Source organism: Anopheles nili, chromosome 3, assembly GCF_943737925.1.
Source record: "Anopheles nili chromosome 3, idAnoNiliSN_F5_01, whole genome shotgun sequence".
NCBI classification, from domain to species: Eukaryota; Metazoa; Arthropoda; class Insecta; order Diptera; family Culicidae; genus Anopheles; species Anopheles nili.
This window is the reverse complement of record NC_071292.1, coordinates 2948359-2975987: the sequence shown is the minus strand read 5'-3', so window position 1 is coordinate 2975987 and position 27629 is coordinate 2948359. Positions and strand designations below refer to the sequence as shown.

General features: G+C 48.1%; 1 protein-coding gene and 1 non-coding gene across 2 annotated transcripts in view; both read left to right on the top strand.

The window, feature by feature from the left end:
* The window catches only part of LOC128727334 (protein sickie), a 193807-nt gene that overhangs the window by 54015 nt on the left and 112163 nt on the right, over window positions 1-27629 (top strand). The window contains exons 3-4 of the mRNA XM_053821234.1: window positions 11767-11893; window positions 12410-12551. Of these exons, the coding sequence (XP_053677209.1) occupies window positions 11767-11893; window positions 12410-12551 (269 nt within the window). The remainder of the gene's footprint in view (window positions 1-11766; window positions 11894-12409; window positions 12552-27629) is intronic.
* On the top strand, window positions 2606-2676 carry Trnag-gcc (transfer RNA glycine (anticodon GCC)). Its single transcript has one exon. It is a non-coding gene; the product is annotated as a tRNA-Gly (tRNA).

Below are 27629 nucleotides of genomic sequence, written 5' to 3'. Positions count from 1 at the left end.
TTTTACCACCTTGTGGAAATATGAGCGCTTCTATAAACGAAATGGAACGAAAGGATCCCCACGCCAACAATGCGCCAATATATCAACAACCAAATCATCTCTCGGTCTGCTTGGTGTGTTGCGTGTTGTTGGTGACTTTTAGAACCTGATCCTGAACAACCCAAAAAGGCACCAACCAGACCGCCAACGTGCATCGTACGATTACAAGCTCCTGCGGTTTTGTGGCGGGTGGGCAGAGCTTCGCGATATATGCATTCCAAAAACATGCTCCTGAAGCGCCGGGTGGTGCCTTTTTTATTTTCGAAGCACCACCTTGTTAGTTAGCGATAGCCCACACGAAACTGTAACCGATATCGTTCACCGGCATGTCCCGGAGGAACGTGATCCCAAAACAAGCCCGGTTGAACAATCACTGAGGCACCGCAGGGTATCGCGAACGCTCCAGATAAATGGTAAAAACGCGTGTCGCGAAACGGAAAAAATATGCCACCGAAAGCCACCGGTGCGATGCGATAGCCAATTCGATAGCCAAAAGACCACATGGGTCGTTGAGTCTGCGATATGTGGACCACACAGCAGGCCAGGCATCGTGCATAGATCTCCATTGTGGGTCCGTATTAGGGAACGTGCGGTCGGTTGTGTTTTGTTAATGCAATTTGTGATCGAACATCGGGCGCTCCCATTCCCTACAGAGGAAGTTCAAACGGTACTAGGGCGGCTTTCGCACCCCAAAAAAGCTATCGCGGGCTCGACCGAATCAACCCAGCATGCCGTGCGATTACTGGGTGAGGAAATTGGTGGAGCATTTTCACCGACATCGGGCTACGATCCAATCGACCCGCGCTAAAAGACTTTCATTGTAGTCCGTTCCACCGGAGCAAAATGCCATTAAGCGACAGATATAAAAGAAATTTGCCGGCAAAACTTTGTGCGGAAATTTCCGCCCAAAACGATGTTGGTCGATCTGATGTTGGTCGTGTTTTTCGGTACAATGTTGTGCAATTGTTGCTTGTGCTTCATCGATGAAGATACGGATCGGCATGAAGACCCCATGAGCGAAAGCGATCACTCTGCGGGATAGCGCTTCTTCCGGAGGTGGTTATTTGTTCTCGCTCTTTTCCGACACTATATCGTCGATAAAAGCTGTTTTAAATTGATCGTATAAGTCGGCCTAAATAAAACTTGCTGTTTATCGCCAAAGTTACCAGATAATGATGCCTCGTAAACATTCCGGTATGCAAAACGTGGCTGCACGCGTCCTCCGCGAAAGCGCTACAAGTAAAATGGCTCCTCGTTTTACTCTGCCGTAAATTTGATAAGCAACCGTTTCCGCATACAAAACAGCGGCATTATCAAGCAACGCACTCGCTACGGAAACACATGAGATAAAAGCTCACCCATCCAGCTTATCAACATTCAAACGATAAACGGTCAATAATTGTTCGGCCGTAAATCCTCTTAAATACTGTCGGGCTCAAAAGATACCGACAAAAGAAAGCAAAAACATGCTCCTCACCTGTTCGCTTCTCATCTTGGTCGTGACATACGAAATCTCCTCTCCGAGGGGTGTACGCCGACCAAATTCTGTGTAACCTTGCTGTGCCGCAATCGTGATTGACAGTGCCGGGAGCCTTTGACAGAACGGGATTAACTTCCTACGAGACAGGCGATTCGACGTTAGCCAATCAACCGATCAATCGATCAAAGCATTAAGCCCTCAATGCTAAAACACACCCTACACCCCTGGTAAGGAGTGGCATTGGCAACCTGTTGAGCATTGTCATGGCGATGATAAGGCACGCAGCCGGATTTGACGGAGATAAAAGTCCCTAAAAATGAAACAAACATCTCCTTCTTCAAAATTAATTACACGCCGCAGCGATTGCGTTTTGAGCAAAGCAAACAAACTACTTGAAAGCATCGCTAGCTTCGTTGATCAACGGTAATCGATGCCGACGTTAAACACGTCAATTAGTATGCATTAAATTGAGACAACGAATATGGACGACCCATTTCCCTTGACGCACCCTTGGATCGATTCGGCTGGAAAGCGGAATTAATCACCATATAATTTAAATTACCTTTCTTTCGTTTGTTTTTTCTTACCTTCAAGAAGGGGAAAACATCGATATTCGCTTAACCAATGCATGAGAGTAAAAGACATTTCATCCGATGCCTGGCATGAGGTTATCTCCTATCAGTGCGTTCATTAGGCGCCTTAGTGCGATAAGGATTGCGTTAAAGTGGTCGATGGATCGTTAACACTCTTTCGAAGCTGTTTATGTTCGAGCGAAGTTTTTAATGATCTCCACTTAGTGATATTCGACATGGATACCAGTCGATACAGGGATTGTTTACAATCGATATAAAATTCTACCTTCATTAACATGCCGACAACGGAAATACATGCTGCTGGGTGCTGATGTCAAAGATCAGCTATCGATTACCATGCGATGGAAGGCAGAAAGGATGCTTAACACTCGCGAGAGTTTCTTAGATTTGTCTCCATCTCCCAAAGCAACCGATGTTGGGTGGTTGTTTCACATAGGATCTATTTTTATGCTTCACTTCTGCTTGACTGGCACAGAAGCTCAAATTCTAACGCGCATCGGTGGTTCAGTGGTAGAATGCTCGCCTGCCACGCGGGCGGCCCGGGTTCGATTCCCGGCCGATGCATGAGAAGGACATAAATGTCTTTTTTGGAAGACACTAATTTTAAAGGATTATAACTGCACAATATACTCCCTATTTATTATACCTTGTATGATTTGGACAGCCTTTTCGGTTTGAGAAAAACACACTGTTGCATGTAAAAACAAGTTAACGTCAACGGTTTTTTATTTAGCGCACTTAATGCTCAAGCCTCTCGCTGAACAGGGAAAACCGATCGCCTGACAATTAGTTCGCCAATGCGTCGTAAAACCAGCCTTTCATCGAGCTCGCATTCGTGCTTGTAAAAATTACGACTGTGCATAATTACTGATCTTATGTCATTATCCCTAGCCGGGAGCGATCAACGAAAGAGACCAAGCAAAAATGTGCCGGTCCTTTCAAGGGGCGGTTCTTCCTTCAACAAAACCGTGTGCGCACCTTTAAGGAGTTAAGCTCCCGTCCAGCAACCAGACTCGGGAGTGCATCTCGAGAGAAAAGCTTCTTTAATTGTCGCGCCTTGCCTCATTATCGGAAACGGGCGTGAATGGCGACCGTACAGCGACCGGCAGTAGCGTACCGGTTGCGCGAATTATCGCCCGGTTGACCTTCTTCGCCGCTAGGGACACCGCAAGGGTTTTGTTTCGCGACCAACGTTGGGCGACTTGCAACGGGACCCCGCACTTGTGTGTAATCTTCTCGGCCAGATTCCTGGGCGCACACCGATGGTCCTCCCCATCGGTCGCCGGACGTGGTGAATAATTTACGCATTCTGTTTGCTTACTGCGGCTTTTCGGAGTGCGGATTTTGTTGCTCTCTGGTGTAAAAGAAGCTTCATTAGCATACCACCGCAAGCTGGGAAGGTCTTCGACAGGCGGTATCTCGGTGTTGGTGGCAGTGGGCTTTTCGTCACCTTGTGCCACCTCCTTGCAACGGCGCCTCGATGCGCTCCGATGCCATGGCTCAACAAGCACATAGGCTGGTTGCATACAACAGGCAGGAGAAGAAGAAAAAAAAAGATATTTCCTTAAATGGGATTCAGCGAATTGAGCGGCGCGAAACCAGTCAGTCACTCATTCACGGAGTCCGACCCGGCCGAGTGTGTGCCAGCGGGAAGGACACTTGCGCGATGCCGTCCGTCCCCCGGCGTATGCGCAATTATAGCAACCGTGACCCATTTTCCGAGCAGCCGATGCAAAACCATACGATGCTCGGTGAAGCCGGCCGCGAAAAGGGCGACGATTTGGTGGCTGCTGCAATCAGTGCGACCTCAGCGCACCATGACGCAGCATCAGCCACGGCCAGGCTGTACGAGAGATGCTCCTGTGAAGGTGAACCGCGTGTGCATGTGAGTCTCCGGTATGTGGCCGGGCGAAGGGGATTTTTTAATTTACTGCGAGGAAGTACCGTTAAGGAAACACTATGGACACTTTTGCAAAGTCACACATCACGAACGATGGGTTCGAGCGGACAGCGGCTTATGAAAAATTAAGTTTTTTTTTCCTCCCCGAAAAAGGGCCTTCCAATTTGCCGGGAAAGGTTATCTCACCGGCTGCGAGATGCGGCGTGATTGTCAGCTGAATGGGAAGGCGTCGTGTCGCGGTATTGGGGCCACCACTGTGTGCACAATCCAGCCCAGCCTCGAGCTTTTACCAATTAAAGTGCTTAATAAAGCCATACTTCATTTGGTCACTGTCCGACGCCCTCTTGTGAGGACAATTTTTGAGAATCCCCTCATCGAATCTCGCATCCCCATGCCCCACAATCAACGTTCATTTCTTTCAATTAATGTACTTTTGCATCTGCCATCCCTGCTCTCTCTCTCTCTCTCTCTCTCTCTCTCTCTTGGCTCACACAACCCTGTGTGGTGTTCCAATCATGACCACACCCTTCGAAAGCGCGTGTTGGGTCGCATCAGCTGCTCCTCTTGTGACCTCTGAAGGTGACGTGTCAAGTCCCCAAAGGGTCAGCAGCCGTTCCACTCTGCTACGCATCCCAATCAAATCCAATCGAAATCCGTACAACAAACAGCAGGCAGCCATCTAGCGAATGTGTTGCAGCTTCAGTTTCCCAGCGCCTCCCAGGGGTTGATAAAAGGTCCTAGCCAACGACCGTCTGTGTCGCTTGGGAGATCCTAAAATATTGCTTCCATCAAACGAACTCGAGTCGGAACCGAGCGCAACTAGCCGTTCATTGAATAAACATCGAATTCCGGACCAGTGGAGCCCAATGCCCGAGACGAAGCAAAACTTGTGTTATGCAAATTGCTTTTATTTAATTACCGCGCATAACTTTTTCTTCTTCGGCCCCGGCCATGGCCATGGCAAGGTGCCTGGTAAACCTGTGGTGCCTGGGTTGCAGTTCGGCGTGAAACGCGACTCGAAGTCCTTGGTAAAGAAGTTTCGCCCGAAGACCTCGGAACTCCTAGCAAAAGTTGGCTGTTTACCTTTCCTTTTTTTCTCCTTTTCGCCAGGAGTTCCCCGGGAACTTTACCTACTTCTGGACGGAGGCAATAAATTATAGGAATCAAATGGACGTAGAAAAGAAGCAAAAGGGTCCCAGTCGCCCACTTCCTACCGAACCCTTGTTAAGTTGCTCCCGGTACCTTTCAATTAGCATTGGGAACGAGGGCTTTCTCCATAGTGTGCCATTTAAAGAGCCCTCACCTATACTCACCCGGTCCCGGTGGTCTTAAAGTGGTGATTAGCGGTACTAAACTAACAGCCAATATAACTCCCCGAATCCACTGATCCGTCTTGGGGCGATTTACCCGTTCCTTTCGCGGGAGCAACGATCATAAATTTGGAAGGTTGCTAGAAAAGAAAAAAACTGTGCCCATTCCCATTCGGCCATATTTCCTCGCGGTGACTTCCGAAAACGATTGTGGGCCAATAAACACCGGTGCAGCCGAATTTCTGCGATTGATTAGCGGCGGTTAAGCAGCTCGTGCTGCCAGCACGTTAACTGGCACGGCAATAAATTTCGGTACGCGACCCATGCCCATGTTGAGTATAATTATTTTGTCAACCTCCCAAAAGGCCACGGTCATCTAATGGCACTTTAATTGTACCTCGCTCGCGATCCGTTCGTGATCGACGACTGTCTGACCCACATTGGCAGCTTGAAACGCTGGGTAGGCTTTATGATTCAATCAACCTTTGGTACGGAACCTTCTCTCTAACAAGCACAGTGGATTATTGTGATTATGCTCGCGATCGAGAAGATCACTATCGCTAGCTGATCAGCGATTGGATCACCCCACTCTCGCTTAGGTGCGACTTCAAGTTCAAGTCGACCTGAAGCATGAGGTAGCCGGTTTGCCAAAATAAAAACCCAAACCATGAGGACTTTGATTCGCACCTTCGGGTGTGTAATTCGATTCCAGCCGTGCACCATTAATCGCAACCGCAACCGAAATGTCACCTCGGTAGAGGTCTCGCGGTTGTCGCGCAGAAAAGGAAAGCGAGACGAGGACCCCCACGATAAGATCCGACCGAAAAGCTACAACAAATTGAGCCATCATCTCTGCCACGATGCCGAGAAAGGAAACGTTGGCGCTTAATTAACCACGATACGCGGTTCATTCGCGGGACATTTCAGGCCGAGTCCCTCAGTGGAACCAATTAATCGAAGAGAGATCCGGCAGAAAGACTTCGCCGATAGAATCTCTCCAGCAACCGCAAACCGGTGGTCCCTTAAGTTATGCTTCCGCGCACTGATAGCCATCTCCTGGGGAAGTTGCTGTGCCGAAATGATTTAATCAACTTTACGCACCCAGCAGGTCGTGGAAGGCTCGGAATCTGTGCCACAAAGTCTGCTGTGACGCTTTGGCTCAGATCACGTCCCCTGAGCGTGACCTCATCAAATGGTGCGTCCGTGTGGAAGTTCGTGTGGAGTTGGGTTGGCTTCCTCAAAGGAACTCAAAGTACCGAGGAAACCATCATCGGTGCTAAATTGTTCTATCCGCCAAATTGTAGGTACCGTTGAGCCAACTTTAATAGCAGCACCGTTACCCTCAAGGCGGATGAGTCTCTGGATGAGCTAGAAACGCCCTACGAAAGTCTACTTTTGGGGCGAAATTACTTCAGTGTTCATTGCATGTGTCTCATGCGTGCACGTGGGACCTTTACCTACATTCGACAATTTACTTCCGTCCTGACAGAAGCCGCGAAAACGTGCTTGGGACTTCACCGAGCGGTCGTGGAACGTGATTCGGGGCTCTCGAGTGGGCTCTTCAAATCTAATTACCATCAAGAGATGCTGCCGAGAGTGCCAAAGTAGGCGTTTGCCAAGCATAACGAGGGATTGATTGGCGTTTCTTTCTTCGCACCGTCTGTCAAACCAAGCCCCACGAGGCCTTGCCGATGCTTTGTGCTCCAAAAGGATTCCCACGGGTTGTGTCCTTTCATTTTGGCGTATTTCTCTCCGTCTCTTTCCTGTGTAAAAGGATTACCGACTGCCGGGAACAGCATTCCCATGACCATGCACCACAGGAATCTGGCGATCGTGAGTTGCCAATTCGGCCGTCTCCCGGAACAAGGCCCCCACGAGTGCATTTCTGTAGGAAATCAGCCTCCCGGCGCGAGTGCATTTGTAATTCTAATTTTTCTTCCTGCACCACCGGCCAGCCAGTCGGCTTCAACGCAAGGATGTCGTTCTCGACCCGCGCTTAATGGCCAACATTTGACGGTGATTGTCCTGCGATGCCGCTGGCCGACGCGCCGGAATGTTTCATCTTATTTTGATTTGTGGCGATGGCGGCATGGTGTTTCGCGTGACTCACCTTCATCGGGGACCCTTTAGCTTTCCCGCACTCACGACATCCCGATGGGTCCATGGCTTTCACGTCGTTGTCCACCGGTGTTGCACCGTCATTGCATGATAAAACCTCGATCTCTGCCGGACGACGATGGCCCAGGCCGGTCACTGAACCCACGCCAACCGAGGCCGGCTTTTCATGACAGCGACATCTTATATCACACCGACGCGTGGAACGGCGATTTTCCCGCCCTGTGCTGGTTCGATCGTGTACAAGAGAAGGATCACCAAACCGGTGGTCGTTACGGGCCGCGCTCCTTCTGGTGCAACGTTTTCCCTTTTCGGGACGTCACCCGGTTAGTCTGGTTGCATTCTTGCCCTTCTGTTCTACCCCACGACTTGGCTGGCGCTCGTTTTATGGCTCGTTCGCGCACCACAGAGTGACCACCGTTCGCCACGTGGTTCGGTGCTTAACAATCCATTTTTGGTGCAATGTGGTTGCAGTTGCGCTCCACAGAGTGTACGTACGTACGCCTGGTGATGACGATAGGGTGAGCTAAAAATAGCATTCGATGGGGGAACGTCTTACGCACCCTCAAAACCGGGAGCTCGGAAAGTCTGCCAAGCCAGAATTCGTTGCGATGAAATAAACGCAAACCTACTCAGAACCGTCCCCAATTAAGTCGCCGGGTTTTTCCGTTTTCAAGCGTGTGGTAGCTTTCGAAGGACCGAACAGACCAAAGGCCTTTTTGCAGCCAATGGTTCGAGAGTTCAAGCAATTCTTTCTGGCTCAACAAACCAACCTAACGTTGTACAAGAGCACAATTCTCGTGGAAAGTGTGCCACCGCAACCAGCATCCCGAACGCGACATCGTCCTTATATGGGTGTGTGATCGCGATCCCGCGAAATACGAACTCGATTAAGGAAGAATTTGCTCACGAAACATGCTCCAGTTCCCGGGGTTAGTCTAACGAATCTCGAAGAAAGCGAGCCTGGCTGGAGCTCCATTGTGTTTATGTATTCTAATACACCACCAGTGACAGATTTTTCCTTCCACTCTCGATCTCCAGATGGTCCAAAGGCGCACCAAGCAAACCCCGACTCAGTCAAGCTCGAAATGGCGAAGGGTCCAATGTTTGTTGTTTGTTGTTTAGCTGGCGGTGGTAATTTGTCATGAACTCACAAGCCATCCCCTGGTTCGAAGCCTTCTCTTGCCATGCTTCGCCACCACGCAGCAAGATTAATGGCCGGACGATCGAGAAGGCTTCGCGTGTGCGCGCGTCTAGACGCGTGGAAGATGGAAGTGAACCCCAGCCAACCCAAAACCAACCAGCGATGTTTTCACTGCGCGTAGAAATTCACTACCCAACGAAATGGATAGTTTTTGTCTGCTTGATTATTATTGCATACCGTGCGGCCGCGTTCAGTCGACGTTCGAGTCTCGTTTCGTAAGCGCCAATTGAAGTGTATCCTTTTTCGGGGGAAGCCCATGGACTCACTTGAACCATCGGTTAGCTGGTGGTACGTTGGAAAGGCTTCCACAAGAAGTAAAGCCTCGCGTGGAAAGGGTCGTTGGGTCGGAGTTATTGCTGCAAATCAATCACGAAATGCTGTTGGTTTTTGGCCGATTCCTGGTCACATCCATCAAGCGATCCGGTAAACGACTGGCAAATGGCTTTTTTGTGAGAGTAATAAACTCATTTGATTTGTTAATCAAATTGTTTCTTATGTTAGCCTTTCCCGCGCAAGAAGTTCGTTATGATTTTTGCGAATTTTCGTTTGTTTTTTTTGCCTTGATTGCGCTTATGCCCAACTCGCATGCAACGCTACTCACTTGTGCGTCGACAGCAAATGAACGCACCATTTCTCTTCGCAGACTGCGTCACGCAATGCGTAATAAAATGTACACTTTCCAGGTTGGAACGCAATCCTGCTCGACAAGTATGTGCAAAATGTCGACGCCGGTTTGCGCGGCATTTAATTCTCAGCTCCATCCAAACGGAGTGTACAGAATTTTACGATCGCAATCATGAACCAAACCGGCGAATGGCATTCCTACGGTGGATTACTTACCGGCGAAAATCCCAGTGGCTATTGACTTAAGGCAATGGGTGAATAAAAAAACACACACCTACAAAAAAGGTGCCAATATGGAATGCTATCATTGGCTGTGGAAAGCCTTGGAATGTCGATCCTTGTGGGCTCGTCGGGCGATAAAATATACCTAGAAGCGACCACCTGCCCAGAAACCACCCTGCCGGAAAGAAGGTCCTCGCCAAGCAGGTCCAGTCGATGCGTGAATCCTTGGAGTTGATGCTGCCGTTACGGCGGTGGAATTTGTGGCATGGTGCCTTTTGCTATCTGACGACCTTTCAACGTTTTGGTTTTATTATTTTCAAAACGAGCTCAAACCACGCCATGGCTTTGCCCGTCGTCAGCACGCGTACACAAATCCATCATTCGTTCGCTCTAGGACCGCAATTTGCGATGGGTTACGTAGGTTGCTTCAGGAAGTATCCCCACGTTGCTCACATTTATCATGATGTTCGAGGTTTATTAAAAATTTGTGCGCTTTTTTTCCTTTGCAAGAAACAAAGGTGAAATACCTGCGATGAAAGGGTTGCTCGTGCAGAGAACCCTTCATCGTCGAGGTCAAGAACGAGAAGATGTTGTTGAATATATATTTAAGCTTCACTTAAGCTAGATGAACATACCACATTTTTCATGGAATAAGTCAAATAGGTACACTTGCTGTTAGAGCGCTCAAAATTAACATTCGAGCACGCAACAGCCAGCTGAAAATTAATTCGACCTTTAATATCCTACGAGCGAATTATCGTGCTGTGGCGAATGCTGGCGACACTTTGTTTAGGACAAAAACAGCCTAATTTCTATTCAATGTTTGGCAGACGCTCGAGTTGAACGCCCTTGCGTTTTCTCGTGACATTGAAGGTCGTTCAACGAAGCATAACCACTTGATCAGTCAGCTGAACCGCTGACAACTTTCGTTTTGATCGCTACATACACAAATTTCATGAAAAAAAACCCACGAAAACGCTACAGTTCGTAGTGCATAATAATTTCACCGGATCTACGCCTTTTTTTGCTCCTGCGTCGAAATGAAGATATCGTGCGCAATCATGATGGAATTGGCCGCGGTACGAGGGAAATTATGACAAAAAAGCAACACACTCCAATCTAGATTTCCATATCCCAGCGGGGCGTGAAATTTGCCGCGTGGCTTAATGAATTTAATCGTAATTCGGATGCAGCACTCGCCTCACTTGATTCACTTGATCGCGCGCTCTCGATCGCTGGGGTCGACTCCGACCTCACCAAACAATGAGCGCCATTAAATCAAGCACCAGTTGCGCTGCGTTCCGCGAAAGCCAAACCGCGTCATCAGGCGCGTCATCGTAGCTGCATATTAGTCTCTCAAGCTCTCTATTGCCCCCCAGCATCAGGAGTTCCATTGTCAATGGTTAAGCTAGAGGATGCGATGTGGAAAATGACTAAGAAGTCTTTGCTAAGAAATGTTCCACGCATCCACGGATGGATGCATGTCAGCAACTTGTTCGATCTATCCGCGCGTGGAAAAGAAGTGACGACGTGCCAAGTGCACAAACGCATTGCGCTGGTGCAACGTGTTGCAACAGTTGTTGCGCATTCTTGGTGGCTTGATTGATTTCTGCAAGACGATCTGCAGCGTTCTTGTCGCCGTGACCGTTAAATAGCGAGCCCATTCGTGCCATAGATGTAATGAGATATGTTTTCCTGTTTCGCAGCTCCATATTTTGCTCCAATGATATTGAGACATTGCGTGAAGGTATCGCCAATAACTTTATTACAATATGCGTGCTTATCGGCATGAGAGTAGAAAAATACCTTTTTTGGCACTATCCTTTTTGATCCGTTGTTTCTCATTATCGCAGGCATATTTTCAAACTAGAACTTACCCAATGTGATGTAAAAATGTTTTAAACGACGCTCGAGAATTTCGTCATCCAGCTCTAATTCATCAAAATAACTAAGCTTGCATGAAAGGCGGCACACATATGGAAACTCAAACATGCGATAACTCAATAACTTATTTGCAGAACACGGAACTGGCAGCGTGTCAAATCATTCGTAATGGATTTTACGATCTCATTTCTCAATGAGTCGCGTTAAACTGGAGAAGCTTGTTCTTGTGGGGGAAAACTATAACGAAACCCCTATTTTGTTTAAGCTGATACTGCTTCACCATTGCACCAGCTCCACACACTTGGAAACCTTCCCTTGAGTCAATATTGTGAAATATTAGCCGTCGAACAAGCCATTTCTAATGCATTTCATTCTACTCTCTTTCTCGTCCACAGTACGACAACGTGAACTCGTGCCTCACGGTTCTTAAATTGCACCAGGTCGGTGGCTTAGAATCGGTCACTCCGAATGACATCTGCAGCGGGCGGCTGAAGGCCGTACTATCACTCTTCTTCGCTTTGAGTAAGTATTTCGAGGAGAAAGTTTGTACAAAACGTATATTTTAAGACGAAGGATATGTGGTAGGAAAAACTTAAAGCTAATTGTACCATCCGAAACGGGCTTTTCTTTACATTTACTGCTTGAGCTAATGTATTGAATATAAATCTCTTACCAAGGAAATACGATAAATGGGACGTCATTGGATAAGAGAACGATGCATCTTTAAAAGTTTAATCGATTCATTTGATCTGTGATGGATCTAGAAAAGCCTGTTAGTAGTGCTTTTCAACGACCTTTCAACAAACAGCTCTATGTTTCACACCTAGATGGCGCTACCATCAACCAGTCGTTTTAAAGCTCACCGCTAGGTGGCGCTAAACGAAGTACGATTGTGCAAGAAAGAGATGAATAGATTCACGCTGCTGAAGCACACTGGGAAAACTGAGTTCCAAGCTTCACGCACTTCAACAAACTGAGGACTTACTTTAATATACAATTTACAATACATTACTAACAATCCACAAATATTTTCTCTAGGTCGATATAAACAAGCGACGAAGCAGAAATCCTCGCTGCAGCTCCAGCCTCCTCAACTCCATCAACAAACGCAACAACAGCTGCCGCAACAGCATCAGACGAAGGTAGAAATTCATGCCGTGCCCGCAGAAATGACAAATCGGTAAGTGCATCTGAAGTATTGAAATTCATTAGGAAGCATTTGAAACACCATCCCCATTTAGGATGATATGCAATTGCCAGCATTGAACGCTGCTACACTTGGTCATAAAACAATCTCCCCCAGCCTTGCTCCGTTGGGGATTTGAACTGAGTGTTTGTTCATTGAGTTGGCGTTTGTTTTCTGGTGTTGCATTTAAATTTTCCTCCCCTTTGTGTCGAGCGTAAACGAATATGCCGCCACCTGCTAGATAGGATGGGCTCTCGAAAGGACATGCCTTGGGACGTGTGGTGTGTTTGCAAAACGAAACGATTTAAATGAGACAACAGGACATGAAACGGACCTCGGTCGTTTGGTGGTTTTAAGAGTAGCTCGTATCCATTCTCTCTCTCTGTCTTTCTCTCTCTCTATGTATCTCTTTCATTCTTTCTTTCCTGATGGTGATACACATCATATTTTCGGAGAGCTGCTCGGAATAATCATGTTGCATTGTAAAGGATCTTCACCACCCTCGTCTAAGAGGTGGTGTCTAAGAGTGAGGTGTTTTCGATGCCTGCCTTTCAACGCCCAGCTACTGCAAATTAAATCGGACGCTTTACTTCACTGCCATATTCGCCACCAAGTCACGTTTCTAGTTTTCGACTAGTTCGACGTTCGGCATGCAGCGATGCAATTTAGATCGCCGATAGTGCAACACCGTTGTGTTTGTTGCCGTAATTTGCATGCCATCAATGGCCCGTTTTCGAACGACGGCCAATCTTGAGGGAAGGTACATTGTTACTCCAGCCATCCGGTGTATATCGGGCCAATCCATCTCGAAGCCCTTTAACATCCTTTGACCTCTGCTTCACGATGCCATCAAACGGCATCATCGACATCTGCACAAATTACGCTTAATTAACCTTCGATGGCGAAACGGGCAGCCTGTCTGTTGGGACTAACTGCCACGCAAGCTAATTTCACGCCAACCGGACTTGGATCCCCACGAAGGCTCCGTAAAATGGTCCATGCTTTTATCGAACGCAAACAACGCTTCTTTCTTCGTGATTTAACGTACGTTGGTGAATTCTCCTTCTCCCACTGCGTTCATCCACTTTGCTCAAGCGCGCGTGGGGATGAGGACGAATGGTCGGTGCTGTGCTTGTGATTGGATTCTAGGCCCAACAGATTCTCGGCCGCACTTTCACTTCGAGAGTGGCAAAAAAAGGACGAATGAAATCTTACCACGCTGCGTCCACACCCTGCGTAAACACCAGCGTGACGCTCCCTTTTTGCCTGGTGGTTTTCGGGGGGAGACGATCCTGGAAAAGAAGCGTTTGATCCGGAACCCACGGGACGGTTCGCGAAGGGTGGCCATAAAAACCGTTACAACCGGGAACTTCCTTCCGATGGACGCAGATGTTTGTAGTTTATGGCTCCGTGCCTCCCCACAGTACAAACGCAAGAAAGGACCGAAAGAAGGAAGCGAACGCAAACAAGCAAAAAAGGCCATTGGTGGAGGTGGTTTAAATTGTATTTCCACACGCATTTGTAAGGAAATATCATTGCTGGGGAAAATTGAGTGTGACAATCCTATTTGACACCGGGTGCGTCACGGTGCGGCCAAGGTGCCTGGTGGTGGGTCAGGTGAAAGGTGATTCAATGTTGTCCTTTCGCTAGCCGCAGGGAGCCATTGGATGATCGAAGGCCCTGATCGGGACCAATGGAGAAAAAAACGGACGAAAACCCACCGTCCGTGCATGTCTAACATCGTTTAAGCCTCTCGATTGTATCCTAGCGACGAAGACGCCGATGATGACGATGATGATGATGATGATGACGATGGTGGCCCCTCGCGAACGTGCGTGGAGCGAAAGATAGGAAAATTATTCCCTTTTTTTTCTCCCCAAAAGACCCCCCGAGGGGCTTTCGGCTGGAGAAAGTTGGTTCCCTCTTTAGAATAATTTCCAAATTTCTTTTCCAGAAGGGTGCGAGTGCAAAAAACTCGCCCCAGTTGGAGCCTGTTACTTCGCCACGTGGCATGGGGACAGGACATTTGTGCTGCATCAGTGACAAAGAAAGATATTAAACTCGTAAACGATTGCCGTTCGGAGGGTTTGGCCCACCGAGGGAATGGTGGAGTCAGGCGGGAGACAGATTTTCTGGGATAGGAAAATGTCCTGCTATTATCGATTGATAATCGGTACCGTGCGTTCTTTCGTGTGTCTGGCAGATGGAAAAAATGCGGATAGTTGGTGATAAATTTTCGACACACCGTTTTGCAACATATTCATACTGTCAAGCTCCTCTAAACTGTATCGTTAAATTGATTAAGTAACGCCATCGATGGGACAATAGTGAACCAAAACTACCATTTGAAAAATATGGCTATCGGTAGTTTGGTGCTGTCGATTAGAGAAACCCCTTTAGTTTTTACATACGCTTCCATGGTCAAATTGCAATTTGATAGTCGAGAAGGACTCGACACTCCTTGCGAATAAGAGCTTTAGCAGCTGTTGGGTGTTTTTATTTATGACACCATACGTCGGACGTGCGCTGTAAACGGTGGAGAGCACAAAAAACTGTTATTAAGCCCCTAAACCCAATCGCTGGTGCTGGTGCCAATCGGACCCGACTCGACCGATGTTACGAGGGAAAACTAACTCGACGGTAATTAAAACGAATGCATAATCCTTCCCGGGTGGAAAGATGGCCGGAAAGCGATACCGGCGGGTGGACAAAAAAGCCAACCAGCTCTATCTTGTCGCGCAATCGGCCATAGCTTTTACAGTCGCAAATGTAAATTTATTCATCGGTATTTTAGGCGCCCTCCAGCTGGCATGCCGATACGCCACATCCTCGAGCATTCGCGCCCTCAGTAGTGCAGGGTGTGGGTCAAAATTTATAACCCCTGAATGGCACCACAATGGAAGGACATTCGCCGAGGGTGCACGCTTGCCTTCGTTGTACCCAAATAATTCATACCAAAGGCACACGAGCCACGTGCCCAATCCCAAACGTATTGACCACGGTGCGTGTTGTCTGGAGGTGCAATCCCGTCACCAAAGGACGATCGATCTTCATAAGTTGAGCTTGATTGATTAACACGCCTGGTTGCGCTGTTTGACGAATGTGTGCTCTTTCTCATGCAGCTCCGTCAATTATGCACGACGGAGCGGGAATTTATTGACGTTACCGAGTGGGCAAAAGTTTGCCAAATGCGCTATTCTCCTGCCAAGCAACGCATCCGCAAGATTAGTGTTGGCACTTAAAATCTTCGCTCGGCGGCCGCCAAGACAAATATTGGCCTAGGTTGGTGCGTGTCTTTTCTCGTGTAGAAGACGGTTCGCACCCTTCTGTTGAACCGATATCCCTCGAGCAAGACAACAGACGACTTTTGGTGGAATATTAATCCTTCCTTTCGTTCCACGGCTCCGTTGCGTGTCGCTAGCTCCCTCGGAAGGGACGAAAGATCGGGGTTTTTGGTTGGAAACTTGCTTGCCATTCCTGGGCCATCGTGCTCGATAAATAATTTCTAATGGTTTTGTTCCCGTACCAGGGAAGCTCAAGGCGCGCGCGTGTTTCTTTGTACCGTGTGGCGTTTTTTTTTTTCGCCTCAATTTCCTTTCACATCGCGCTCGTAGTTCAAGGATCGCATAACGTATTTCCGGCAGTTTCTGTAAAGGTAGCTAACAAACCATCAGGCGGTAGAGTAGAACGGTTGGACGAAGAACCCGAATGCGACTAGAAAGGGATGAATGCAAATGCAAATCCTACCGCTTAGCGTAGCCGTAGCCGTAAAGGACACTGTCGAAGGGTGGGCTGGAAGGACATAAATCTTGTAACACTAACACCCGCACGAAAATCCTCGGCCATTTACGCACCCAAACAAACAACTACCTCCGTTCGCTAGTTGAAGGTTGAATTTGAGTTCCTCCGCTGGTGGTGGAGGCTCGTCTAGGTGTAGGATCTAGTCCTGCGGATACGGTAGCATTCCGAATTCGAAACGCCGGTTAGAAAACATGCGCGCGTGAGGGCTCGTCCTTTCTGCGCCTCTGAATGTCCGTGCGTCCCCTTCAACAGTATATGATGCGTGAAAGGGGATATTTGTGGGGAGGTCGGTTTGGTGCGTAAATCATGTCCCATGTGGGAGTAGGCTGCAGGGTTTGGGGTCACGCTATCTCCTCGACCATCTTTCCCTCCGGCTTCCCGGTCACTTTAATCGGAACCGGTGCGTGTACGAGTGTTCCCGATGGTGGCTATTAGGGAGAGTTTTCATCCTGCTTGCTATCCTTCCGGGTGGATTAATAACGTTTTTTTTTTAACTATAAAAATTCACCGCCGTGTTGCTCCCACGAGACACGTGCACCATCTCTCGGAGGAGATTTTTAGGAGCCCAAATTAGTGCAGTTATTATCACCAGGTTGAAATCTGGCAACTCCTTTTTGGCGTGCTTATCGCATTTGGGAAGCCAATAATTTCTCAGCACTCGCTACTGGTGTTGGATTTTAGTGCTTCTTATCATGAAACTGCGCCCAAAACCGAAAAACGTGGCCTCTCTTAGTTCTGATAAAACGATTCCTTTGGGAATCGGAAGCGTGTCTAAAAGCCATTTACACCCACCGTCATTATAGATTCGTTTCAGGGTAGTGACGATTCTATGTTAACGCACCTACAAGGTTGCTGAATAGTTTCACATAGAGGTTTTACAGCGAATTTAAGTTCTAGAAATTTAATGCGCCTGTACGTTTCCGATCTAGTCCCGTTTGATCTCGGAATCGAATTATCGAAGACAACACAACCGCTTCGACTGGCATCGACTGTTTGATGATGGAATTTCTGTCCATAAAGATATCACAATTGAATCATAAAACGGCCATATGGATATTTTACTGCACTTCGTGTCGTAAATCGGTCTATCCTTCCTTTGCTTGATGGATGAAAACTTTCGATTGTTTGACTGCATTTGATGTTTTCGAGATCCACTTGAAAGCGAGACCATTATTTCCATGCCCTTTTTTGAGTCTCGAGTCTTCCTGCTGTGGTTTCCCGTAGCCTATTGCCCTGCAATTGTGTCTGCGTTGGGGACTACGACACTTTGACGATATTTTCCATCAAAGAAACACAAAGTCGTGTCGTGGCTCCACATGAGCGTATAATCCTTCTTTTTCCTGTGAGGGCATTCTTTGTGATCAGCTCCAACACTCCGGGAGGCCTTAAGGCAAATATATGAAGCGTGTTTTTCTGCGTGTGGCTTTTTTTCATCGACTCGTCCGTTTAGGTGATCAATATTTAAACGCATTTCGTGAACGCGCCACGTGAACCCGTCTGCAACCCAGGCTAATTAACATATGGTTCCGGAAATGAACCCTTTGCTGACCCCTGAATAGAGCATATAATTCAATTCCGGTGATGATGTGTGCGCACTCGTGCCGTTGTGACAGAGTGTCCCATCACACACGTTGTTGCGAAGGCGCTGCTTTGTCACGTGAAACGCCCGAAGCATCATTTTGGGAAGCATTGTTTGGTGGTAATTGAATTCCGGCCAAAATTGCATTTGTGTCGTCTCTGCCGCCACCTCCAGCCGATGTGTGGGGACTTTTTTGAAGTTCACGCGACTTCGACTCCTCCTCCCAAACAAACGACGAACGCACTGTATCTGTTACTGGGTCTGCGTAACGAAAAGGGGCACAGCTTCAAACGTACTGCCTCGAGGCACCTCGAGCCCGCTCGAGCGATCTCAACATGCATTTATTCAACCCTCCTTCCCATTCCTGGGCGAAGTGAAGGGCAAAGTTTCGCACAAAAACCGCCCCGAGTGAGCCACAGTTTCCAACCACACTCCGTGGAAATCAATTTAAATTTACATATGCTTTTTCCTTACTCGACACAAGAAATCGCAAACTTCGCACCACTGGGAAAAGTGGCTAAACGGCTCGACGGTAGCCAAAGTTGTGCCCACGGCAAATGGTGTACCGTCGGTAGCAGGAAGAACAATGTGTCGCAACTCATTCCTACCGGAGCATTTTCGCTAAATGATGCCACCGTCTTGGGGAGGTTTGTTTTTCCGACACCTTTTTTCAGCGGTGTCGGTAACTGGCAGTAAGAGTCGCTTTAGCGGCGCTGTTTAACGGAGCTCTAGCACAATTTGACAAACCAATTCGAGATCCACCGCGTTTGAATGCAAAATAATTATTTTAAAACGCACTCACCTTTCCGAGTCGCATAAAAAGCGCCTTCCCAGCGAATGAGGTTCTTTTTCCCGTTCGGAATTGAAAATTAGCTCGAAACTTTGATCGTTCGTTTTAGTACATTTTCGCGTTCGGGACGACGCGAACCGGCGTTTAAACCACCACCCACACACGCACGGAAAAACCATCAACAATCTCCCCCCACGTGTCTGGCCAAGCCACGCAAACCAAACCTTCTCGGGCGGGTTGCGTTTGGCCTCTCTCGCTTTCGCGCTGCTTCTTTGGACGAGAAACAGAAAGAGACATCGAACCGTTGCCAGGTTACGGCTTCCTGAGAGAGAAACGTTAGGTCTCAAAGTCTACAGAGCCATGGCACACTGGGTTGCTTCGATTATTATTAGGAAAATTGTTTAAAATCAACATCATTGTTCTAACTATGCAAATACACAAGATTAACCGAGTCAGCCCGGGATAAGGCTCTCAGCGACTGTTGGGAGGAAATGCCTTTCAGCTCACAAATAATTATTCAAATGTAAATACGGCCAGGTCGTCCTTAAATAAATAACAATAACAATAACAAATACACAAGATATGAGACACATTTGATACCTAACAAATGTTTAATTTTCTCAAACTATTCTGATTTGATTGGTGATAGAGTTTTCTTCCAAAGATTCTTCTTTTGTTAAAATCATGAAACGAATCTCACTTTTGCAGTTTCAATTTTCTACAGCATTTAATTTTGTTGTTATTTGTTTTAGAATTAACTCTAATTTCTTAGCCTTGGTTTGTAGTTCGCTCTCGGCCCACTGTGCTATGCTCACGCTCTCGAATTGTCTCGCGCATGCTTTCTCCTGCAACCCGAGACGCACCGGAGAACTTGTTGGCTTCCACTGACGATGGTGCCGGTTTCATATTTGCGTATTTATTCCGTAACAAACGTTGCTAGCGCGTGGACGTTTCACCGCGTGGTTCGCATATCTCTGTTTGCATATCGGTTTGCTTCAGACAGCAAGGTACCCCCGATCGTTCACAAGTCCCAGTGTCCTGGCGCGGTCGCGAGTGTTCGTAAAAAATGCACACATTGTTTCCGAGGGGTGTGCAGTGTGCTTAGCTTCCACAAGGGAGGGTCGTGAGTTAGCCCTCGTGTGTGCCGTAGACCAGAAAGGGCCCTTTTGTAATGGCGAGAGCACATCTGGTGGCTTTGTTCTATCGGTTGGAACCATGCGCTAGCTGGCCAGGAGCGTGTCCCGGTGAAGGCCGCGAATAGCACACGACGTGCCGTGATTAGATAAGACGCTGCCAACATCGCCTGGGCCACATGATCACTACTCCGGTGACTCCTAGCCTCCAGAATCGCGTGTGTGCTTGCGTGTATTTGCGTAATCGATGTACACCAGATGTGTGTGGCGTGGTGTAAATAAAATAAATTATTCGAAGCACCGTGAACGCGAAAATAAGTGCATCTTGTTCGCGAGTCGCGGATCGTGATCTCGTTTTTTTTCTCGGGCGTGTGTGTGTGTGTGTGTGTGAAACAACGAGGTCAAAGGTGTCCTGGGAGTCGGTGGAGGTCTCCATTGAGCCGGCAATCGGCTCAACGCCTGTCGTTCTGGCGTGGTTCGGTTGCGGTTGCGTCCATTCCGCACCGATAAGAGCCGCCACTAATCGCGAAAATGATCCAGGAAATGTTATGATTTATGCGCTGGCAATTAATGCAATAATAAAACTAATGAACGCGCTGAATGAGCAACTGTGTTGCCTCGTCCGATGGTGCGAACGTTTGTTTCGGTTTTCGATTTTCAAAGTCTGAGCATGCTGTGATTGTGCCGATGATACCGGCAAAAGGATTTAGCGCAACGGGACAGATTCGCGGGACCAGTGTGTTTGGTTTTCAGCTGGCGGAAATTAAATTAATGACCACTTCCACCCCGGACTTTCTCGACTGTCACCATCGGCGTGGTGATGGCAGCAGGACGGTCAACATAAATCCTCCGGCACCGTTTCAGCCATCGCTTGCTCTCGTGGATCGATCCTACACGACATGCCGGTGGCATTTAGCTGGGGGTGATTTATTGACCTTCTCCCGCGTATCCCTTTTGGAACCCCTTGACGGGAGTTCTCGCTTGTGGGTGGGAGAATTCGTGGGCATAATGGTGGGTCATTTTCACTGGGAATTTGCTGGCAACCGGAAAACCCCTCGAAACCTTGGACCGAAACCGAAGAACTTGGACTGACGACAAAAAGGATGCCAGGGCTCTATCGGTCGGATTGACTTTTACATGGAGCACTGCGTTCCGGGCGGAGATACTTTTCCTGGTTAAGAGGTTTTTACTCTCAATCTCTTCACCAAGGGACACAGATGAGCCTGGGAAGGACGGGAACTAAGCATTGGCGTCGATCATGTTATCTTCTGCCTGCCACCACCACGACCATAAGTTTATTCGCCGAGCGTGGTTGTTGCGGTTTGGCCATTCATTCCCCGCCATTCGCAAACTTCGAGTGGCAAGTGTAAACAGAAACCACATAACGGCAACCCGATGCGAAAAGCCGGTGCGGAATCGTACGGATTCGCACACCACCAGGACGAGCGGCTTCTGGCTTCTTCTCCGTGGCTTTTTCATTCCTTCCCGAGCAAGAGGATGGTTGGTAGTCAAGGGTACGGGCGACCCACCGGTGGCGAAAAATGTAAACAAATCCCTTTTTGATCTGCCATTCAAGGCACAAGAGGGAGCAGGAGAGAAACGGACAGACTCGTTGCCAATTTTCTCGTGCCCTCGGGAAACGGTCCTCGACCGGCTGCCCGACGAGTGCCTGTGGCAGGTTTGTGTTCAAACCACACACCACACATCTCATGGCGTATCGCAATCTGCAAATAGTTTAGCAGCACAACAGGAAAACAGATAGAAGAAATGCTAGACAACGCAGACTGGTAGGCTCTTGCAAAAGGCAAGCTGTTGCGGGCGACATTTGCAACTGGAATGTTCCAATCTTTCACTCCATTAATGTCGGCCAAGACGGCTAAACAGACGTGTCTCCAGTGCGTTCGATTTATGCCTTCGAAGACGCGCTGGTTTTTATCTAAGTATTTGTCAATCGGCAATTCGCTCGCTCACGAAGAACCGCGCCAAGATAACAACATCAGCAAACGGAAAAAGGATTACGCAAACATTGTTTAGACAGCAGATTGTCGCGATCGTGAGAGAAGGTAGAAGTTTGTCATGAAAAAAAGGAAGCTAAAAACCGAGTGCATCCGTTTGTTTGCGAAGGCTCTCGAAGGGTGGAGTGCTGATAAACAGTATCCCTTTGGTGCGAATTGGTCGCAATGAGTGTAGGCTTTCGTTTGTGGCGTTGTAGAAGCATCCTTTCGAAGGGCGCTACACCCCCTAGATAAGGTTGATCGAAATTGAAAAGGAGCGGCTAAAATGGAATGTAAATTTTGTAATCTTCCTTTCGGAAGGACCGCCCAAACAAGCACACGGCTCGTGGAGGCTCCAGAGATCAAACCAATGAATATATGATTATCAGCAAACAGCATTACGCACGGGCATGGGGTTTGTTTCGTCCCTACTCGATGAAATATGCGGCAAACAAGGGCCAACTGACGGTATCCCGCCTTCGACCGTAAGGCTGAAGGGTGGAGTGCGCAAATAATGCGCCATATTTATTGAAAAGAAATCGCGCCACCTTTCAACGGGTGGTTTCAGCTCGCAAGAAAAGGATGTTAAACCACCGGATAAGGTTGTAACGCAGCTTCGGGGATCATAAATACCACACTAGCTAAGTGAAACAGACACCATTTAGCGCCTGGTCGGCTCTAGAAAGACTTGTTTCCATTTTTATGCATTTTAAAACTCTCTCTCTCGTTCTCACTCTTGCTGCTCGTGTGCCGCCATTTTACACCTTGTGCAAGTACGCTATCATTTTCATTTCGGTAAAACGTTTTCTCGGCTCCCCAACCCCCGGATGTGCTCGGGAAATGTGACCGGAAAAGAGCCAACGAGCATAATCTCGCCGGAAAAGCGACTAAGCGTGGGTGTGGAAGTTTGTGTGTGTGTATCGGGGAAAAGTTGTTGCTTTCCTTCAACACAAGCGACACAACGGACAACGAAGGGTGGCAGTGCATCGTACGTCCTCGTTTCATGTCCAATTGTTTATTGTTGTTTTCAAATCCATTTCAACACCCACGCCACCGCCTTTGGTCTCTCGGGCAGCCCAAGATGTCGACGGTCCTCTTTTGGAAAAGGGGAATGTTAAGAGCGCGATGCCGTTTCATGTTCCGGCCTCCGTTTTCGGCACTCGATGCGGCCAGATAGAGAGCCGCAAGGTGACGATGGGACCTCCGGGCACGTGTGTGATTTGGTCGGATGTATTTTAAGGGCCGGATGAAATGTGAAACTTTTCCAAACGCGAGCATTACCTCAGAGCCGCCGACGCTAAGTAAACCATGCAATTTGTCTACTTCCAGGATGCCGTTTTGGTGCTGTACATCAGTATGATGCATCAGACATCGAAACCCACGCAGAACACAAAGTATGGGGTTAGTGTTTCTCGTGAAAAACCTGCCCAACCGGCGGCGTTCCCGGAAAATTTATTTCCATCTCCGACCGAGGCAACCCCCTTCTCGGTTGGTAAATGATGATTAATCGAACCGAGGCCTCGGTGGGTGGGTTCCTTATCGTAGTGGTGAAGCGCATTCCCGGTACGGTTTCCAGCGTATTGTTAGGCATTCGTGTCTTCATTCATCCCCTATTTGGCGAACATTGTTTTGACAACAATCAAAACAAAAACGTCCCACAACCAATTTCCCTCTGGTGGCATTTTTTTCTCCCTGTTAATTCGAGCCGAAAGGGATGGAAAGTGCGAAGAACCAGAGCGAGACAGGAGGAGACTTTAAATTAGAGTGCACCACCCGAATGGGAGAGGGTAAGCGCTGCGTGCTGAGAGCGTATCATAAATTTTTCATCGGAAAAAATGAAAACATTTACAGCCGGCCGGCAGTAAAAATAAGAAAAAATAGAAATCCATCTCGCCGCGCTTTTCCACTATCAGCTGGCTTCGGAGGGTTTTCTTTCCCCGTGTTTCCATTCCCTCTTCATGTTTATGTATCAGCGCGGGTTCGGGTTCCGTTTTTCCGACGAAAAAATAGGGAAAAACGAGGCTAACTCGACCACCCGCTTTCCTGTGCCACTCCACGTGAAATAAAAAAAGCAACAGAAAATGAAGCGAAACAAAGCAATATTGGGTAACCGTTTTGACCACCCCCAACGGAGCGGTAGCAGTGTCATGGGGCATTTGGTCCGGTTTTTCTTCACCCCCATGGACGGTGAAATTTTTGGGAGGTCAGGTCAATTTATACTGCTATCCAGCGAGGGAATTGAGAGGCTGGAAGCGTATGAATCAGACCGAGAGAAAGAGAGAGGAAGAAAGAGCGCGCAAGATAAGTGTGTAAATTAATAAACTCAACCATAATGCTCGTCCATCGTTGGTGAAGGAAAACTTGAGACAATCTCTCATTCCATGGCACACATTTTGAACCTCATCCGGGTCTCGGGAGACATCAGCGACGATGACCGCGTCGTTGAGCATCAGGGTAAAAGGCATAAATCGCGGAGGAAAACAAAACAGACGCATTCGGCGTGGAAAGTGCCCACTCCGATCTCGACGGAACAGGTTTTCGACGGAAAATTCGTAAACAAAGTGCAATTTGTAGGCTTAAGATGGGTGGAAATTGTGCGAAATACACGAACTGTTACAGCAGTGCTAAATCGTCGAAATGGAAATGAAAACAAAAAACAAAAATGCGTGCAAAATAAATCCTCTTTCGCAACTCGGGATGCAACGTTACGGCTTTGTTGCTGCGCGCGCAAACCTTGGAACTGCTGGGATTTTATTTTTAACTTCAAACCTGACGAATTGCTGATTCACTTGGGATCGTTGCGGACGGAAGTAAACATTTCAATCTCTCCCGAAGCACACGCTCAGCTGACCGTTTGGGAACCTCTCGGTTAAGTGAACTTGCCCATTAAGATAGTCGTTATCCGGCGCTATATTTACTCACAGCTCCATCAAGCCGGTGCGCTTTTTATTTTGAAACGATCTGAAATTTGCTTTTAAACGTTGAGCATTTTCAATCACTATCCATCATACCGCAGCCAAATCAAGACCTTCGAATCCGAGCCGTACATTTCGTTGCATCTGGATTGCGTCTGCGGTACCGATCGTTGGTTGGTCGCAGTTTCGTTAATGTGATATCGCGATCGGCTATCGGATTGAATCAATTAATCTCCTTTAATGTTTATGAACCTTTTAAAACGGTATGCTTCCTTTCTCTTGTCCCGGTGGGCAAATATTATTAGTGCCACACATGAGCGCACTGTCCGTTGGCAATTATTCGTTTCGAGGGCAACAATAAAAATGGCAAAAACGTGCGTAGTCCGAAAAATCGGTCTCTGCAAATGTGTTGCCATTGCAGTAAGAATCAAAAATTAAATGCACCTCGAGCTGCCGTTTCGTTTCGCTTTTCAGCTCACTTCCACGGATGCATTTCGACTTCACGACTGCCTTTGCATCGAGCACTCGAAGAGAAAGGAAATGATGATGAAAGTCAACCATTTTTCGACCACACGTCTGAGCCATTATTTCTTTTGCTTGTGTTTTGTTTTAAATGAAATCCTTTACCTTAGTCCCCTTAACCTCGAATCGCGTACACCAGCACGGAGTTGTTGTCTTGACCTAGGCCAGGTGTGACTTTCGCGTCTCTGGCTCTCTCTGTGTCGAACTACCTCCAGCGCTGGCTCGGAAACGTGAAGCGAATGCGGAAACAATCCTGCTTCATTCTTCGTTCAATTTTTTTACCTTTCTCGTCCTTGCCGCGGCTCACCCAGCCCAGGACTGATGAATAATCGAACAAATATGGCGCGCGTGCGTTTACGGTTTATGGGCCGCGTTTGTGTGGCATTGCGTTGGGGTTTGTGTAGTTTGCTTTGTTGCCTCGCGCGAAGGTGTCTTTCTGAGGCCGGCCAATCGGCCACCTTTTGCCCCACGAAGGCAGCACGATAAATCGCACACGCTTCGTCGTCGTCGAAGGATTTTGCCCGCTGGGGGTTTGGATCAACTCTTTATGCCAGGTCGCGCGATCACCACCCCCGAGCGCGCTATATGCACGGGCACGACGGCGTGCGATGCAATTTATTGCATTTTTATGTTTTCTCTGCACACACCATCACCACCACCACTGCCACCACTGGTGCACTGGTTGCTTGAGGGACTTGAGCCAGGCAGTTCGGGTGGCAGTATCACGTCCGCGAGCTCAAACCAAAAGCATAACTTTGGGGATTAGTTGCACTGCACCGAAGACGTCACGCGTTTTGATGACATTTTGATTGCATTTGCAACCACTTTGCTGCTGCCCGTGTTGGTGACATTTCGCTGGCGCCAATTTGGCAGCACGTGTGTGAACCCTCATCGGAAGCGTCTGCCCAGAGCAGTGCACATTGTGTTTTGGAGTAGGCGTCTGATGAGATGACCAATGTGAAGGAAGACGACGACCCGCGTGAGACGATCGTAAACCCGTGCAACCGATGCCGTCCTTGGACAAAGCGTGGTGTTAATCATCCCAACGGCGCCTTGGCTGACGCATTCCATTCCGTGAAAGAACACTTTGTGCAGCATGTTGCTTAATTGGTGCTCGAAATCGCTGACCCAAAACCCACGTTCTTGTCGGTTGTGGATCGTTTGGTCATGCCGAGGCATGATTTATGGCGTCAAAAAACTTGCCCATCGCTGGAGCTGGCACTTCTACGTCTGCCTGCCCCACGAAGGACGATGACACGTCAACGAACTCGAGCGCCTTTGAAATAAACGAAAAAGGAACTCCCACCCGGGCTCGCCTGCTTGCCTGCTCGATATTGAACCTATTTCCTTTCCAGACTATTGGCTGCATCCTGGCGTGGTTAATTTCTTTCCTCCAACTCCGACCCCCAGGCGGAGGCGTTTTCGAGCGATTCGGTGTCAAACGCGAGTGGCGCTTTTGCACCGGTACCGGGCGAGCTGCGTCGTCATCGGGCGGAAACTGTCGAATGCAGTCGATGGCAAAAGTGGCCCAAAAGCGTCAGCTGTCGTCTGCAGCACCCGTACGCCGGAAAATGTGACGCCGGCTCGAGCTAAGAAAGCGATCGAATGCCGCTGGGCCAAAACGATGATAAATGGTTATGCAAACAGTGCTGCCATTGCACAGTTGCTGATTGTGCTCGTTCCTGTCGTTGTGATAATTGAACTGCTGTGTCGTTTCTATTCGCTATTGAAATATCCTTCCAATACAATCGCGAACCCGGATGGTGGAGGTCATTGAACTCGTTGCACTGTTGCAGGAATCGCAAATGTTTGATCGTAGACAACTTGTGTACGTTCGAAAACGTTCGAAAGATCATCCCACAGTGCTAATTGGTTACGCAAACATAAAGAAAATGGCCATCGATTCTTGAGTCAAACGATTTGATGCTCATTTTGCATGATCCTGTGGCAAAAAGGGAAGCCTTTTGTAATTGAAAATGCTACCACGAGCGTTTCCCCACTAAAACCGGTGTCTGCTCTGCATTTCCAGTTTGCAACGGAGTCCGGGTGATGTATTTAACCCGGATTAATTTCGTTTCATTTCTACCACCATTCTCGATCGAGGGCTGTTTTATTGCCTTCCCTTTGTAATGAGCAGTACCTGGCTTTTGCAAAGACGCCGGCCCTTCGGTTCATGCAATATTAATCCTTGCCGAAACGTTTCCTTCGCCTTCGCCACGGCAGCTGCATCGAAGCGAGGAATTCTGCAATCGACATCAGCCGTATTAATCTTCCAGCCAGTGGAAAGAACGCCGCCGAAGCCTTCCCGAGAATGGGTTGCTTGCTTACGTGCACTCGA